The 14,162-nt window shown below is 38.9% G+C and overlaps 1 protein-coding gene across 1 annotated transcript in view; it reads right to left on the reverse strand.

Moving 5' to 3' along the window:
* Nucleotides 1-2,448: 2,448 nt before the first annotated feature.
* Mtpn (myotrophin) overlaps nucleotides 2,449-14,162 on the reverse strand; it is a 32,321-nt gene continuing 20,607 nt past the window's right edge. The window contains exon 4 of the mRNA XM_021164932.2: nucleotides 2,449-5,752. Coding sequence (XP_021020591.1) covers nucleotides 5,666-5,752 — 87 coding nt within the window. The 3' untranslated portion in view covers nucleotides 2,449-5,665. The remainder of the gene's footprint in view (nucleotides 5,753-14,162) is intronic.

Below are 14,162 nucleotides of genomic sequence, written 5' to 3' on the forward strand. Positions count from 1 at the left end.
ACTCACCAGGCTTCCCACCCTCTCTGCCTGCTAGGCTGGAGTTGGTGGGTAGACCATGCTCCTGGAGTGTCTATTTGCCATACATTCTATTCTCAATTGATTCAGATCTGAGTATGACTTCAAATTTACTGAAATCTGAGCCGCAAGTCACAAGCCATTGCAACACAGGCTTGGTAGCTTGCTGTGGGGCTAAATGCTGATCATTATCAGATACCAGGAAGAGGACACTCAATATATAATACCTCGAGATTTGTCAGTTCAAAAATTCCTTTAAAAACGTAGCTATCTAGTAGCTCCCTCAAACCCATCATGTAATAGCTAGAACTTGTCTATGTATTATTTTCCTGTGTACAAGATGCTGTTGCTACGAATATTCTAATACATGCAACCCACTGTTCGATGCAGAACTGTTCTTGCTGTTGCAGCAGCGGAGTCTATAGAAGCTCGTCGGGTGGTTGTATGGATCCATTGTTATACTGTGTTAGTTACAGCTGTGCTTTAGCATATCCCACAATGGCAGAGTGGCCTGCACCTGACCTGGTAGTCAACATTTCAATTGTTAACTGTGGGCTTGCCCTAGGTTTTATTCAGGGGCTCCTTAGTCAGGCCATGACCACTGGCTCTCAAACAGTCTCATGACTCAAACAACCTGCCTTTTTCTTCAGCAGTACTCAGTGAATCCAAACTCTCATATGTGCTCACAACAGGGTATCTGCCATGTCTGTCAAGCACTATTAAAGTTGCTGACAACTGTATTTCTATGAAGTTAAGGGGGAAAAAAAAGGCCTGGAAGAAGCTGATGTGTGCTGATCTTGCTTTTACCTGGGAAAGATAACTGGGTGAGGGTGACCATCAAGTCAGGAGGAAAAGGCCACATTCTGCAGTGTGGGCAAAGGAAGACATTGTATCCTAGAGCCCTTGACACAAAGGCTGCTCTTCCAGAGCAAGTGGAATGCATCCACGGTAGTGGATTCCACTTTATATTCTGCAGGGCAGAACTCAGCCTTACTACTCTCCTGCTGGATATATAGGGTTGCTGTTAGAGCAATCCCACCCGGACCTGAGGATAGAACTATGACACTGGCTCAAAATCAAGCATTCTGTTTTTGGGGATTGGGAGACTTAAAAAAGGGAGGGGGAGCTTGGGTAAGGCACAGGTCTCAGGAATTCAGCTGTGGAGATTGTAACTTCTGGCTTATGAACTACAGAAATACTGTCCAGAACTGGTATGGCATACATTACTAAAAGAAAAAAATAAAGAATCTTTCTCAGCACTATACTTCCTTAGGTTCATAGTTTAACCTTTCAGCCAAGAGATAATCCTTAAGCTCATTTTAAATGTTCTTGGGTGTACAGAACTTCATTTATAGTGACCATCTATTCCTTACCCTGGGAACTATGTCTGATGATGATCCTATTTAATGAGTTCTCTCTTTATGGCTCTTTTCAGGGTTCTTTCTCCTCGGTGTACACCAAAATCCCCCAGAAGTCCAGCCCCAAAGTTGATTAAATAGGTCTCGGTTGGGATTTGTTAAATTTGCATTTATATCATAATTTCTAAAGTTGTGGCAATGTGGCTGGCTAGGAACCACGTTCAGAGACCCTGAAGACAGATGGAGAAGTCAGAGGACAATACTATACTGTGCAGTGGGAAAGTTCTGTGTAGCTGCTCTCTAAAGACAAAAGAAATGATGTGTTAAATTCACTTTTCTTTGCAGGTATGCCTTCCACCCACACCTACCAGTTTGCTCTTAAAGTGTTATATAAGAGGCTCCATTCCCTTTATAGTGCATGTAATCAGACTGAAGCCTCTTTGTATAGACTTTGATTCTTAAAATGAAAGTTTTATCTGAAAAAAATTTCTGAATATTTACCCTATGCTATATCAGCTGTTTATACTTTAGCCAACAACAGGGCTTGCAGTATCTTAGCACTTACATGTTTTTGTTTCTTGATTGTAATTAATGGATACCTTTAATAAGTCTTCTGGTATCAACAAGACTTCAATAGAATCAAACCAATTTCATCTATAATCTGGTACAGTTTTGAGATTAAAAAAAGAGAGCATTCAAGCAGAAAAGTACACTCTAAAATGTAGTCCTCTAGGAAACAAGCAGCAACCTGAGCAATGAAAGGCTCAGGAGCACAGCCCATCATCCTATGTTCAACATTAATCAAAACTCTGATGCTCTACTGGCTGTGTCGTGTTCTCAGTTAACTAGGAGGCTTCCTGGACCCATATACAGCCACAATGTGTATCAGAAAACTTATATTGAAGTTAAAAAAAAAAAAGCTTTTCTATGAGCAGCCTCTATTATTGTTAGCTCTTTAATATTTGGTTTCTTCATTTCTTCTAGAAGTAGGATAAAATGGTATTAAAATCTCAAGTTAGTCAAGCTTTTCATATCGTTAAGGAAGTCTGGAAAGGAAGGCAACAGTGACTGGGGATAAATATGTTGCTAACATGTTATCTATAGCACAATTCAAGTTTATTCCATTTGTTCTTGCAACACGAAACTTAAACACAGTATTAGTTAGCATTCGGATGTACATGAACTAGGATACTTATGAGAAACCCAACTGTGTCAAGGGAATGACATTGTGGAAACATGAACTCAAATATACCAAAAGTGCACAAAGCACTAGTCTTCCTCCATACTGCTTAGAAAGATTGTTTCTCCATTTACAAAATAGAATCAGGACAATTTAAATTTTTTAAAATTTGCATGCAAAACACTGCAATTGCTTATTTATGAAGGAGGGCACTCTTACCAGCTTCTTCTATACACAACCCAGTATACAATATTACATGAAGGAAACAGCAGCTCAGCAGAAGTGAATAAAAATCAAGTACACATATATTGAAGCTCCTTTTATCTGGCTGGGGAAAGAAAGAAATGACTAGAAGGCTACTTGTTTGAGCTTTCACATGCTGTAGTTACTGCCTTTCTTCTGCGCCCAGCTGGTTCTGGAAAGGTGAGCTTGTGCACAGAACTACAAGGGATATGCAAGTGCTGTGTCAGAACTCAAATCTACATATGCTGGCATGAAGCTGGGGGTGAGGGTGGGGGTGGGCAGACCTGTTAGTACGCTAACAATGGACAGGCAAGTTACCTGTTTTTGATACAGTGCATATGAAATGATGGATTTTAATATAAAACTATAGAACATGCAGGGTTTTTTTCTGAGATGTTAAATAGTACTTCAGTGGAAAACAAAACTTAACCTTTTATTAATGCGTGTAGTACCAAAAGCAGACATTTTAGCTTCATTTATTCAAAAATATTAACATTAAGTGTCATGAATTTCTCTGCCAAGTGGTTCAGAAATACATTATAAATAACCTAGTTTTTTTTTTTTTGTTTATTTTTGTTTATTATTTTTTTAAAGAAACTGTAAACCATCCTGGTCAGTCTATCCTAGTCTATGTTTATATGCTATTTTCTCAAGCAATCACTTCATAGCTATGGGTTTACAAAATGGCCAACAAAGGGGGGGGGGAAGGCAAAATAGCCTCTACTTCATTACAAGGAACACTGGGATAAACTGTACAAAGAATCATATGGTTTTGGTACCATAATGACTGTAGAAAGCAGACCCAAGTTCTGGAATGATAAGACAATATACACTCTGCAATAGCCAACTATAACAGAACACTTTGAAAGAAAAATTGAAAATTGTGTAAAGGGTAAAATTCAAGCCTTTAAAATAGTAGTATGCCAAGAGGTGAAAACAAAGGTCTCAAAACACCCTGTTGCATTATATTGACTCATAGACTGATCATGTGCCTTCCACTTCCTAGCAGAATGTCCAACTCTATAGCTGCTTGGCCTTTTGGCTAAGATTAAGTGTAGGATATCCAACTCTAGTAGGCTGCATTAAAACAGCAGAGTTAGCCAAATATATCAAAGTATTTAAACTACTGTTCTGTGATTGTTTTCTTGGACATAGAAAAACTACAGGGGCAGGCTAGTTGAAAGTGAAAAAGCCACAGGATAAAAAAGAGTTCATGGGAGAACACACACACACACTCTCTCTCTTTCATACACACACACACACACACACACACACCCCAACCAATTATCAACTGATTAATAGTTATTAGCCAGGCTGATTGTTCTTAGTAATAGTTTAACCCTGCTATATAATGCTACAATGCCTTAAAAAAATCAGTTAGGTTTTTAATATTATTATCCCTAATGTGAATATAAGTCCCTATCCCATCACCTACCCTTTAAAAATTTGAGGTACATTCAATTATTGCATGATTGGCTATGGAAAGATTCTAATAGTTTTTGTAATCCTGTACAGATGGCAAAATAAAAGCAAAAGACATATTAATACTTAAAGTGTAGGCCATCAAATTTAAGGTTGTATGTTTTAATTCATTTTATTGTTCATGAAAGAAAGTTAGAGATAAGCTTCTCTTATCTGCAGGTCCTAGGAATACCATTTTAGGGCACTGTATTATAAGAACACAGAATGCATTTTGAAGTTGTCACATGTATGCAAAGAATGATTGTTAAGATAAAAACACCATGCAGGTGGGGTGGTATTGGCCCAGCAAGAGTCTATTACCAGCTCAGGAGAACCTGGTAACAAGAATGTTTTTGAAGGGATGAGGTCCCATCTGTCCAAATACAGTACATCTCACCCCAGTGATACCTTTGGTGCACTATAAAATCAGCATCCATGGTGGGTTTTTGAGAGGCATTCCAAAGAATATTCTTCATTCTCCAAACACAACGAAGGCTGGCTCACTCAAATAGCAAATGAAGAAACGCCATAGGTACTAAGACAACTGTTCTCTCTATAAGATACTAACACGCTTATGGCTATGATTTTATTTTTAAATCTCCTTTACTACCAGAAGGAGTCTCAAAGTGTTTCAATGTTATATAAATGTGTCTGAGTCTAAAGGAGAAAAAAAAAGAAATAAGCCTACTGGAATGATTCCTCCTTTAGGCTCCTAGAATTTAACATTTTATAAATAAAACTAGTCAGTTTTATCTAAAGAGACATGGAATTGATGTGAAAGGGGAGAGAAAATCCAAAGTTTAGTCATCCAGCAATTCAGGAGTGCGCTGCTCCTTACCTTATCTAAGCTCTTACATAAAGATTAACGTCATTCTAGAGAGATTTTGGTCACTAACCGCTCTTAACTAGCCAGGAGCCCCCAGGAGAGTGCATTCTTAAGGCAGAAGGCTATAGCTAATTGCTTATCTCAGCACCCTATGTTGACATAACAGCAGCCACTACTGCTCACAGCTAGGGCTACCAAATAAGTAGAGTTGGCCTTGTATAGTCAGACCTTCAATACACTAATTAATAAATTAGCTAGGGAGCTGAGAAGGTCCAATGATTCCAATAGACTGTATTTTTGCCTCCCTTGGGAATAAGCTGTATATTTTACTGGAAATGAAAAACAGGCTGGTTTGATCAGGAATCCCAGTAAAAGTCTCATCAGATTCCCCGCTGCTCCTCCAAAACACGTTTTATTCCCCTCCCCTGGCAGTCTGATTTGTTATGAATTTCTCTCTCCCTTCACCCTCTTAAAGTATTTAGCTGAAGAAGCTGGCAGATAGAAAGTGACAGACAGACAGGCAGCAGTGTGAGGCCACAGGAGAGTCATCCTTCCCAAGTTATCAGTCCGTCCATCCATCTATCACTGGAGAAGAGCTTTGATTGCCTGGTTGTCAGTGGCTTCAAGGGCGGTCAGTCCATCTGGGCCTTTCACAGTCTTATCAGCACCCTGAAAAAGAGAGGAGAGAACCTTCTTTAACTGAACTCACACTAGGGAACAGCAAGTGCCAGAGGCGGCTATGTGGCATAGGCCTTTTTTATACTCTGATCCCTAGAATCCATGGTGGAAGGCCTGAACCAACTCTGGAAAGTTGTCCTCTGTCCTTCTCGCTGAGCTATAACACGTGCATGCCTATACTCACATACATAATACTAAGATCAAAATATTTTAAAATGCACTTTTTTGGTGTTAGAAATTATAAGAAACAAAACAACTGTCTTAGTTACTGTTTTGTTGCTGTAAAGAAACACCATGACCAAGGCAACTTATAGAAAAAAGCATTTAATTTGGGGCTTGCTTAAAGTTTTAGAGTTAGTCAATGACCATTATGGTAGGAAGGAATGATAGCAGGCATGACACTAGAGGAGTAGCTGAGAACTTACATCTGATTCATAAATCCAGAGTGAGAGATTGGGAATGGTGTGGGTTTTGGAAATTTCAAAGCCCAACTGCAGTGACAATCTCCTCCAAGGTTACACATCTACTAATCTTTCCTACCACCAACCAGGGACCAAGCATCAAATCAGACCCTATGGGGTGACCATAGAGAGTTGGAGCTCACTTAACCGTGGTCAACTTCACCCAGAGCAAACAACTGAAAGATCCTTGCTCTTCAAAGTTTTCCACTTCTCAGGTTCTCAATAATTCTCTCACCTGACCAACAGCTTTTCAAAAAGTTCCTATTAGTGTGAATTTCTTTTTCATTTTTCGAGACAGAGTTTTCTCTGTGTAGCCTGGCTGTCCTCGAACTCAGAAATCCCCCTGCCTCTGCCTCCCAAGTGTTGGGATTAAAGGCATGCGCCACTACTGCCCGGCTAAAGTAAACTTCTATTATGCCATTATTTAGCTGACAAAATACTTTTAATGCTATAGGCTAGATACAACTAATATTAGTATTTTAAATGACATTAAACATCAATCCTACAATAACATAAAAAATTATGAACCATTTCAGCATGGGTGAGAATATTAAGGAAAGTAGTTTTTGAGATTAATAAAGTTACTGGATAATTTGGGTATATCTAGCCCCATTCCTTTCTTGATGAAGCAAGTCATTTTTGTGCATTCATTTTTAGTTATGTGAACATTTCCATAGCTTTAGATAATATATTCCTGTACTATTTGAGTTACTAGCTTTGATTTCCTGCTACAGAGATGAATCTTAGCTTACCAACACCCTCTTTCTCAGATTCCCACTTTCTTATACTTAAGTGCATCATTTTCTTTGCAAATTTAAATAGTTATTTGAATGTAGGCTTCTTCACACATTTTCATGACATATCATTTCCCATAAAGTACTACTATCATTAGACACTCTCCTGGCTTCGCCTGTCATTCTCTCTGGGGGTCTTTTAACTTGACAAATTTTGGGTGCTTTAGGATTAACTATTATATTCTAGTCTGTAAAAACAGTATGTGGACTCTCCAAGTTAAAATGTATTGACAATGTTTAATTACTTGAGATAAGTACTTCAAGACAGATTTGTCTCTGAAGGTTATCTAAGGATACGGGCTCTTTCATTTGTTGTCCTCCTATGATTTCTTTTTGTGTCCCTTTGATGGAAAGGTGGTGTACATCTACCTGCCTCTAGCGTAACAGATTAGGAGTGATGGTGGCTAGGACAGGTTGGGGGCTGGGGGCTGAGGTGGGCAGCAGCACAGCTAGCCCACTTTAGATGATGATGGCACACACTCTCTGTGCACATGTCATTAGCCCAAGTTAAAAGGATATTCAGCTGTAGTGTCTGAAAGAGAAATGAAATATGAGGACTAAAACCTGAGATTCTTTTCCTTTTTTTAAAAAAAAGAGGAGGAAAAATTAACCCAGCACACAACTTGCAACTGACCTAAACTGCTCTAAAAATACTTTGAAATATAGTAGTAACGTTCTCTGAATGCTGAGTTCACTAGGTGTTACTGTATCTGAGCGGTAAGGACAGGCAAATTCCTAACCCAATATACCCATTCTCAAGACAGGATCTCTGAATTCTCTGCTGTCTGGCCCGCCCTTCCTTCCTTCTTGTCTAACTCCTTCCATGCTCTTCGGCTGTCCTGTGTATGACCCCGTTCTACACAGATTGCCGCACCACTTGCTCAGGTGCTTTTCATTATCTATCTCAAGTAAAGCCAACCTTTACTTCCACGGTGAAGAACTTATCCTAAAACAAGCCTGTCACTTTTCTCTACGAGCACACTCCTTTTCAGTGTTCTCTCTCATGATGAAGAACTTAGAAATGTGAACACACTATAAAGTTTTTCTTATTGACTTTCTACATAAGCAGTTACTAAAAGTCTGCACTATCATAACATTTCCCATCCACCCTTGCTTTTCCATTACAATCATTATCTTAAGGATCTTGACTTAGATGCAATAGTTTCCTATCTGGTTTTATGCTTTATCATGCCATTCAGACTACTCACATCCATCCATCACACAATTCAGACAATCTTCACTTTCCTAAGAGCCTTCCTCTTATGGTGACCTCATAAAGGAGAATGAAGACAGATAATAAAAAGCCAAAACAAACTCTTTATTACCTGCTTATGTTTCATCAACCTGACACACCTAGAGTGTTCTGGGAAGAGGAAACCACCTGGACCAGACTGCCTACGGCTATATCTATGAGAGATTATCTTGACTACTGTGGGTGGCATCATCCCAAGGCAGATGGGGCCTGAGTTGTATACGAAAGCTAGTTGAGTATGAGCCAGAGACACAGAAAGCAGTGTCTCTCCATGGTTTCTGCTTCAATTCCTTCATTGGAGCCCGCCCTGACATCTCTTGATGATGTAACATTACCTGGAAGTGTAAACTATAGAAACTTTTCCTTCCCTAGGTTGCTTTTGGTCATGGTGTTTATCACAGCAACAGGAAGCAAACTAGAATATTACCTGTTGTTGTTGCTACATGTAGCTTCTAAAACCCTACCTACTGTACTTCCTGGTGTCTCCATCTTGTGCCTGAAACTTTTTTCATTTAAGCTTCTGCCATGAATGACGATTCTCTTAAGAAGACACTCTCCAAGTTTCTGAGCTCCTGTTGACTGACTTACAAGTTATGTTAGTGGTACATGGTATTTTAATGCTACCCTTTACTGAACACAATTCCCTAAACTCCAAGAGAATATCTGACTTCTTTTTTCAGTTCCCTCCGCTTTTACATATTAACTCTCACCTAAGAAAATCAATCAAAAATTTCCACCTTTCTCCTCACCTTGAACAACCTACCTTAAATTTTAAGCCTTACTCTCCCTCCCTATCTGTCTGCTTTGAAATTTATCTATATCAAATCTCACAATATCTTCTAAAATAAACTAACATCTTTTCTTAAAATTTGTCCCTTTACCCGGTAAATATGCTGTAGCAGGAGCCAATCCTTTTAGTCTCTGCATTCTCAAGGCCTAGCAAAAGGTCCCAAACAGGATGATATCGATGATAAATCTTCAAAGAAATATTTAATCATGCTATGTTTACTTTGCTTAAGAAAAACATATATAATACCCTCAAGAAGTTTTCTACCCTAATAATTAAAACTTAAAAAAAATTGGCCGGGCGTGATGGCGCACGCCTTTAATCCCAGCACTCGGGAGGAGAGGCAGGCGGATTTCTGAGTTCGAGGCCAGCCTGGTCTACAAAATGAGTTCCAGGACAGCTAGGGCAACACAGAGAAACTCTGTCTCGAAAAAACCAAAAAAAAAAAAAGAAGGAAAAACTTAAAAAAAATTACAAAGGCCTTTTCTATTTTCTTTTTCTAAAGTACTTTTTACTATCTCAAATGAAGGTTTATGCCTTTAGAAAATAAGGTCTCTGAGGTCTGACGATGCACTTCACTTTGTTCTATTATATATTCCTGGTATTTAAATAAAAACAGTGTATTTTCTTTTATTTGATATTAATTATCCTATCAACTGAAAATGCAAAGGAACAACAAATAATTTGTTCTTCCCTTCAATTGGCTCCTACTCAGTTGTTATTGTCTGTGAGTCTGTCTGAGTCCAGGCAGCTGGCTCCTGCTTCTGTTGTCCATTGCATGTTGTTATGTGTTATCATGTATATTGTGCTGAACACTATATGCTGGCTCTCTTGGAGGCCAGTCAAACTTCTTTATCTCTATTTTCCTTCACACACTGGTCAAAAAAAAAGGAATTGCAAGGCTCCCTTTAAGCTAGAGGTGGCCACCTGGTCTAATTTCAGCTTCTCTTATGCTTTTCTTTCTTTTCTCAGTAAAAGCCCAGAAGAACATTCTCAACTCCCTTGCCCATGTTCCTTTTCAAACACAAATAATTCCTGCAGGTACAATACTCACTCTGGAACCATAAGACCACTAGGTTGGCAGGGTACAGATGGTGGGCTGATGATAATTAATATCTATCTATCTATCTATCTATCTATCTATCTATCTATCTATCTATCTATCTATCTATCTATCTATCAGAGCCAGTGGCTCAGCCTTGAACTGTAACTACTAGGCATCTTATTTTGAGACACAGTCTTTTTTTTTTTGGTTTTTTCGAGACAGGGTTTCCTTGTATAGCCCTGGCTGTCCTGGCATTCACTTTATAGACCAGGCTGGCCTCGAACTCAGAAATCCACCTGCCTCTGCCTCCAGAGTGCTGGGATTAAAGGCGTGCGCCACCACGCCTGGCTGAGACACAGTCTTGCTTAGAGTCTGATAGCAGGGGGGGCTCTGTTACAACTGAGCCTCACTCTTCTTATTCCTCACTGGAGTATCAGGCACCTTTATAGACCTAGGCTGTATTTCATGATGACAGGGTCTTTATCTTACCCAAGTATATGCCAGTTCCTACTATATTAGAATACTGCAATCCTAAGAAACTATAACTGTTTCAATGTGTATTTAAATATTACCTACCCAAGGAACTTACAGATACCATTCCATTTTGGAGACTACTAGAAATACATTTGGTATTTAGTAACATTAAAAACTATTCAAATATATGAAATTACATATTTTGTAAAATTTTATTTATTGGTACAGAACTTGGTAGAAATTTAATTTGCATATTAATACAGGGTACATCATATAAAGACAGCTGAGACAATAGCCCCATGACATCTAATTTAATACTAAACATTATTATGACATTTACATTTTGGTAGCTCAAGATTTTTAATATAATATTACAGAAAATCCTCCTTTATATTTTTCACAGGAGTGTTGTAAAGAAGGTACTGCTAACTACTTTATAGATTGGGGCTCTGAATTCAGAGAGAAGAGACTTGTTTAAGGACTGTTATAGTTTATATATGTTCAGCCCAGGAAGTGGCACTATCAGAAGGTATGGCCCTGTTGGAGTGTCACTGTGGGTGTGAGCTTTAAGACCCTCATCCTAGCTGTCTGGAAGTGAGTATTCTGCTAGCAGCTTTCAGATGAAGATGTAGAACTCTCAGCTCCTCCTGCACCATGCCTGCCTGGATGCTGCCATGCTCCCACCTTGATGATAATGGGCTGAACCTCTGAATCTGTAAGGCAGCTCCAATTAAATGTTGTCCTTATAAGAGTTGCTTTGATCGTGGTGTCTGTTCACAGCAGTAAAACCCTAAGACAAGCCAGTCAGCAAATTATAAGGAGCTTCCAGTTATAAAGCTCATAAAGTTCTTTGCTATACTTAGTTGAAAATTAACCATTATTTTTGTTGCAAAAATGTTAGGATCAGAGTTTCCTTTTGTATTTGACACAAGAAAATGCACACAGAGACAGGATGCATCATCTGTTGAAACCTGAGAAAACACATACACATACACACATACACACACACACACACACACACACACACACACACATTTTGTGTAACTAAGAGCTGCTTATTTAAAGGGAAGTGCTGTACCACTGAGCTACATCAATACTCAAACATTTTAAAGACAATTTATAAGTTAATTCAACAAATATTGATTGAACTTCAATTATGTAGTTTTGCTACAGATGTAGTTTTGCTAATTAAAGCTTCTAGCCACTCGTTTATAAGTAGTTTATGGCTGCTTTGGTGATGTGGTAGCACAGATGAGTAGTATAAACAGACTATATGGCCCACAAAGTCTAAAATATTTACTATCTGGCCCTTCATAGAAAGTTTTTACTATGCTGTAGGGCACTGAAGAGAGGGGATGATTTCTCCTACTTCACAGTCTAGCTGGCAACAGAACAGGATCAAATGGACAAGTACATCAGGGAGGCAAACACTGTATTAAAAACAGAACGATCACTACATTCTCTGATCCTCAGTGTTCTAAAGCATGAAGACTATTAACTGGGTTACTGGTTTTAGGCTATTGATCCAGGTCTTCAATGTATGTCTCTGAACTTTAAGGCTAAGAGTCTCCATTTGTGCTATCCTGCCTGTAACTATACTCACTGTGGAATGGAGAAATGACACACTACAATTAATTACAGTACTTACTAAAAGTTCTAGTTGACCTGGTGGGCTAAGTGTTGCTGCTATTGTCTCAGCTACTCCTTGTCTTCCTACACAATCAACTCTAACAAACTCTTAGCCTTTTAAATATGGTATGTGTATGCTGAGTATGTTTACATGTGTGTAGAAGCTAGAGGTCATGTTGTATGCTTTCTGGATTAGAAAGATAAGATGATGAGCTAGCTGCTAAGGAATTTGCTTAAAGCCAGATCTACTGAGAAGTAGAACTGAGAAGAAATAGGTATTAAGTACATAATACAGTTCACTAACAGAAACCATCTATAATAATAACTCTAGCTTGAAAGAGCTTAATGGATGAAAGTCATACATTTATAATGGCACATTTGTATATGTACAATTAATTACTGAGATTACAATTGAGCACTGCTAGACCCAGCTTTTATGTGGTTACTAGGGATCTGAACTCAAGTCCTTATGTTTACACAGCAAGTACTCTACTGATATCTCCCTCCAGCTCCAACCTCACTTAGCTTTTAAGAGTCAAGAAGTTCAAAAGCTTTCCAAGTAGCTACTTATGCCTGTAAGACCCCCCCCTACCCATAAGACACCATTCATAAGAGCAGTGTTGCACAATCTTACATTTCATTTGATTATTTGGACACAGTGACTACTGTCGATTTCCAGTTGCAGATATAATGATGTGCATTACTTCTTGTGAGATGAGATGTTAATGTCTTTAATGTAAACTTTTGTTAGGGAGAATAAAAAGAGTATTAGCAGGTTTCACATAACTTTTTTGTTCATGAAAATTGGATGGGATAAGTACAAATGCATCTTTCCGTTTCTTCTCCAAGGACATTAAGTATTGAGCGCTTCTAGTAAGTAGTCTAAGCTTTAGAGAAAGGTGTGTTGATCCTTGAAACAAAGTTCTTTCATGAAGTGTGCTTCAGGACCCCTCAATTCCTGACAGCAGCAAGTCTTCCTTATTCTGATAAGTCTATCAATCCTGACTAGTCTTAGTATTCACTATCAATTTAGAGTGCTAGGCACTGCAGCAAATAGCTTACGTACACAGACCATGTATTAGGTTAAAATGTAGTAGCTAGAACTGGAGGCAAACTAGGCTAGTTTCAATGTCCACAGTGTTACAGTTTGAATGCATGGCCCTGTGATGGTTACTCTTGTTTGTCAACTTGACAAAGGATAATGTAGCACAAAGGTTCTTGAAGGTTATAGTACCATATGCTTTTACTCCCCAGCCTTCAAAGCCAAGAGTCAACTAAATTCCTATTCATTATAAACTAAACAAGTTGTGCCATTTTGTTTAAAAACCAGCAGAAAATGAACTAAGACACCTTCTTATCAGCTGGGTGAACGTGGGCAAGTTTCCTCACTCCTCTGCAGTTTTCCCAACAAAAAAATGTGTCCTTTCTGTCATTCTTTTTTTAAATTAATATCTTTTTAAAAAATTAGGTATTTTCTTCATTTACACTTCAAATGCTATCCCAAAAGTCCCCTATACCCTCCTCCCCACACTCCCCTACCCACCCACTCCCATTTCTTGGCCCTGGCGTTCCCCCGTACTGAGGCATATAAAGTTTGCAAGACCAAGGAGCCTCTCTTCCTAATGATGGCCGACTAGGCCATCTTCTGCTACATATGCAGCTAGAGACACGAGCTCCGGGGGTACTGACTAGTTCATATTGTTGTTCCACCTATAGGGTTGCAGACCCCTTTAGCTCCTTGGGTACTTTCTCTAGCTCCTCCATTGGAGGCCCTGTGTTCCATCCAATAGCTGACTGTGAGCATCTACTGTGTTTGCCAGGCCCCGGCATAGCCTCACAAGAGACAGCTATATCAGGATTCTTTCAGCAAAATCTTGCTGGTGTATTGTATTGGCTAGTTTTGTGTCAACTTGACACAGCTGGAGTTATCACAGAGAAAGGAGCTTCAGTTGAGGAAAT

Source organism: Mus caroli, chromosome 6 (assembly GCF_900094665.2).
Source record: "Mus caroli chromosome 6, CAROLI_EIJ_v1.1, whole genome shotgun sequence".
In the NCBI taxonomy this organism is placed as follows: Eukaryota; Metazoa; Chordata; class Mammalia; order Rodentia; family Muridae; genus Mus; species Mus caroli.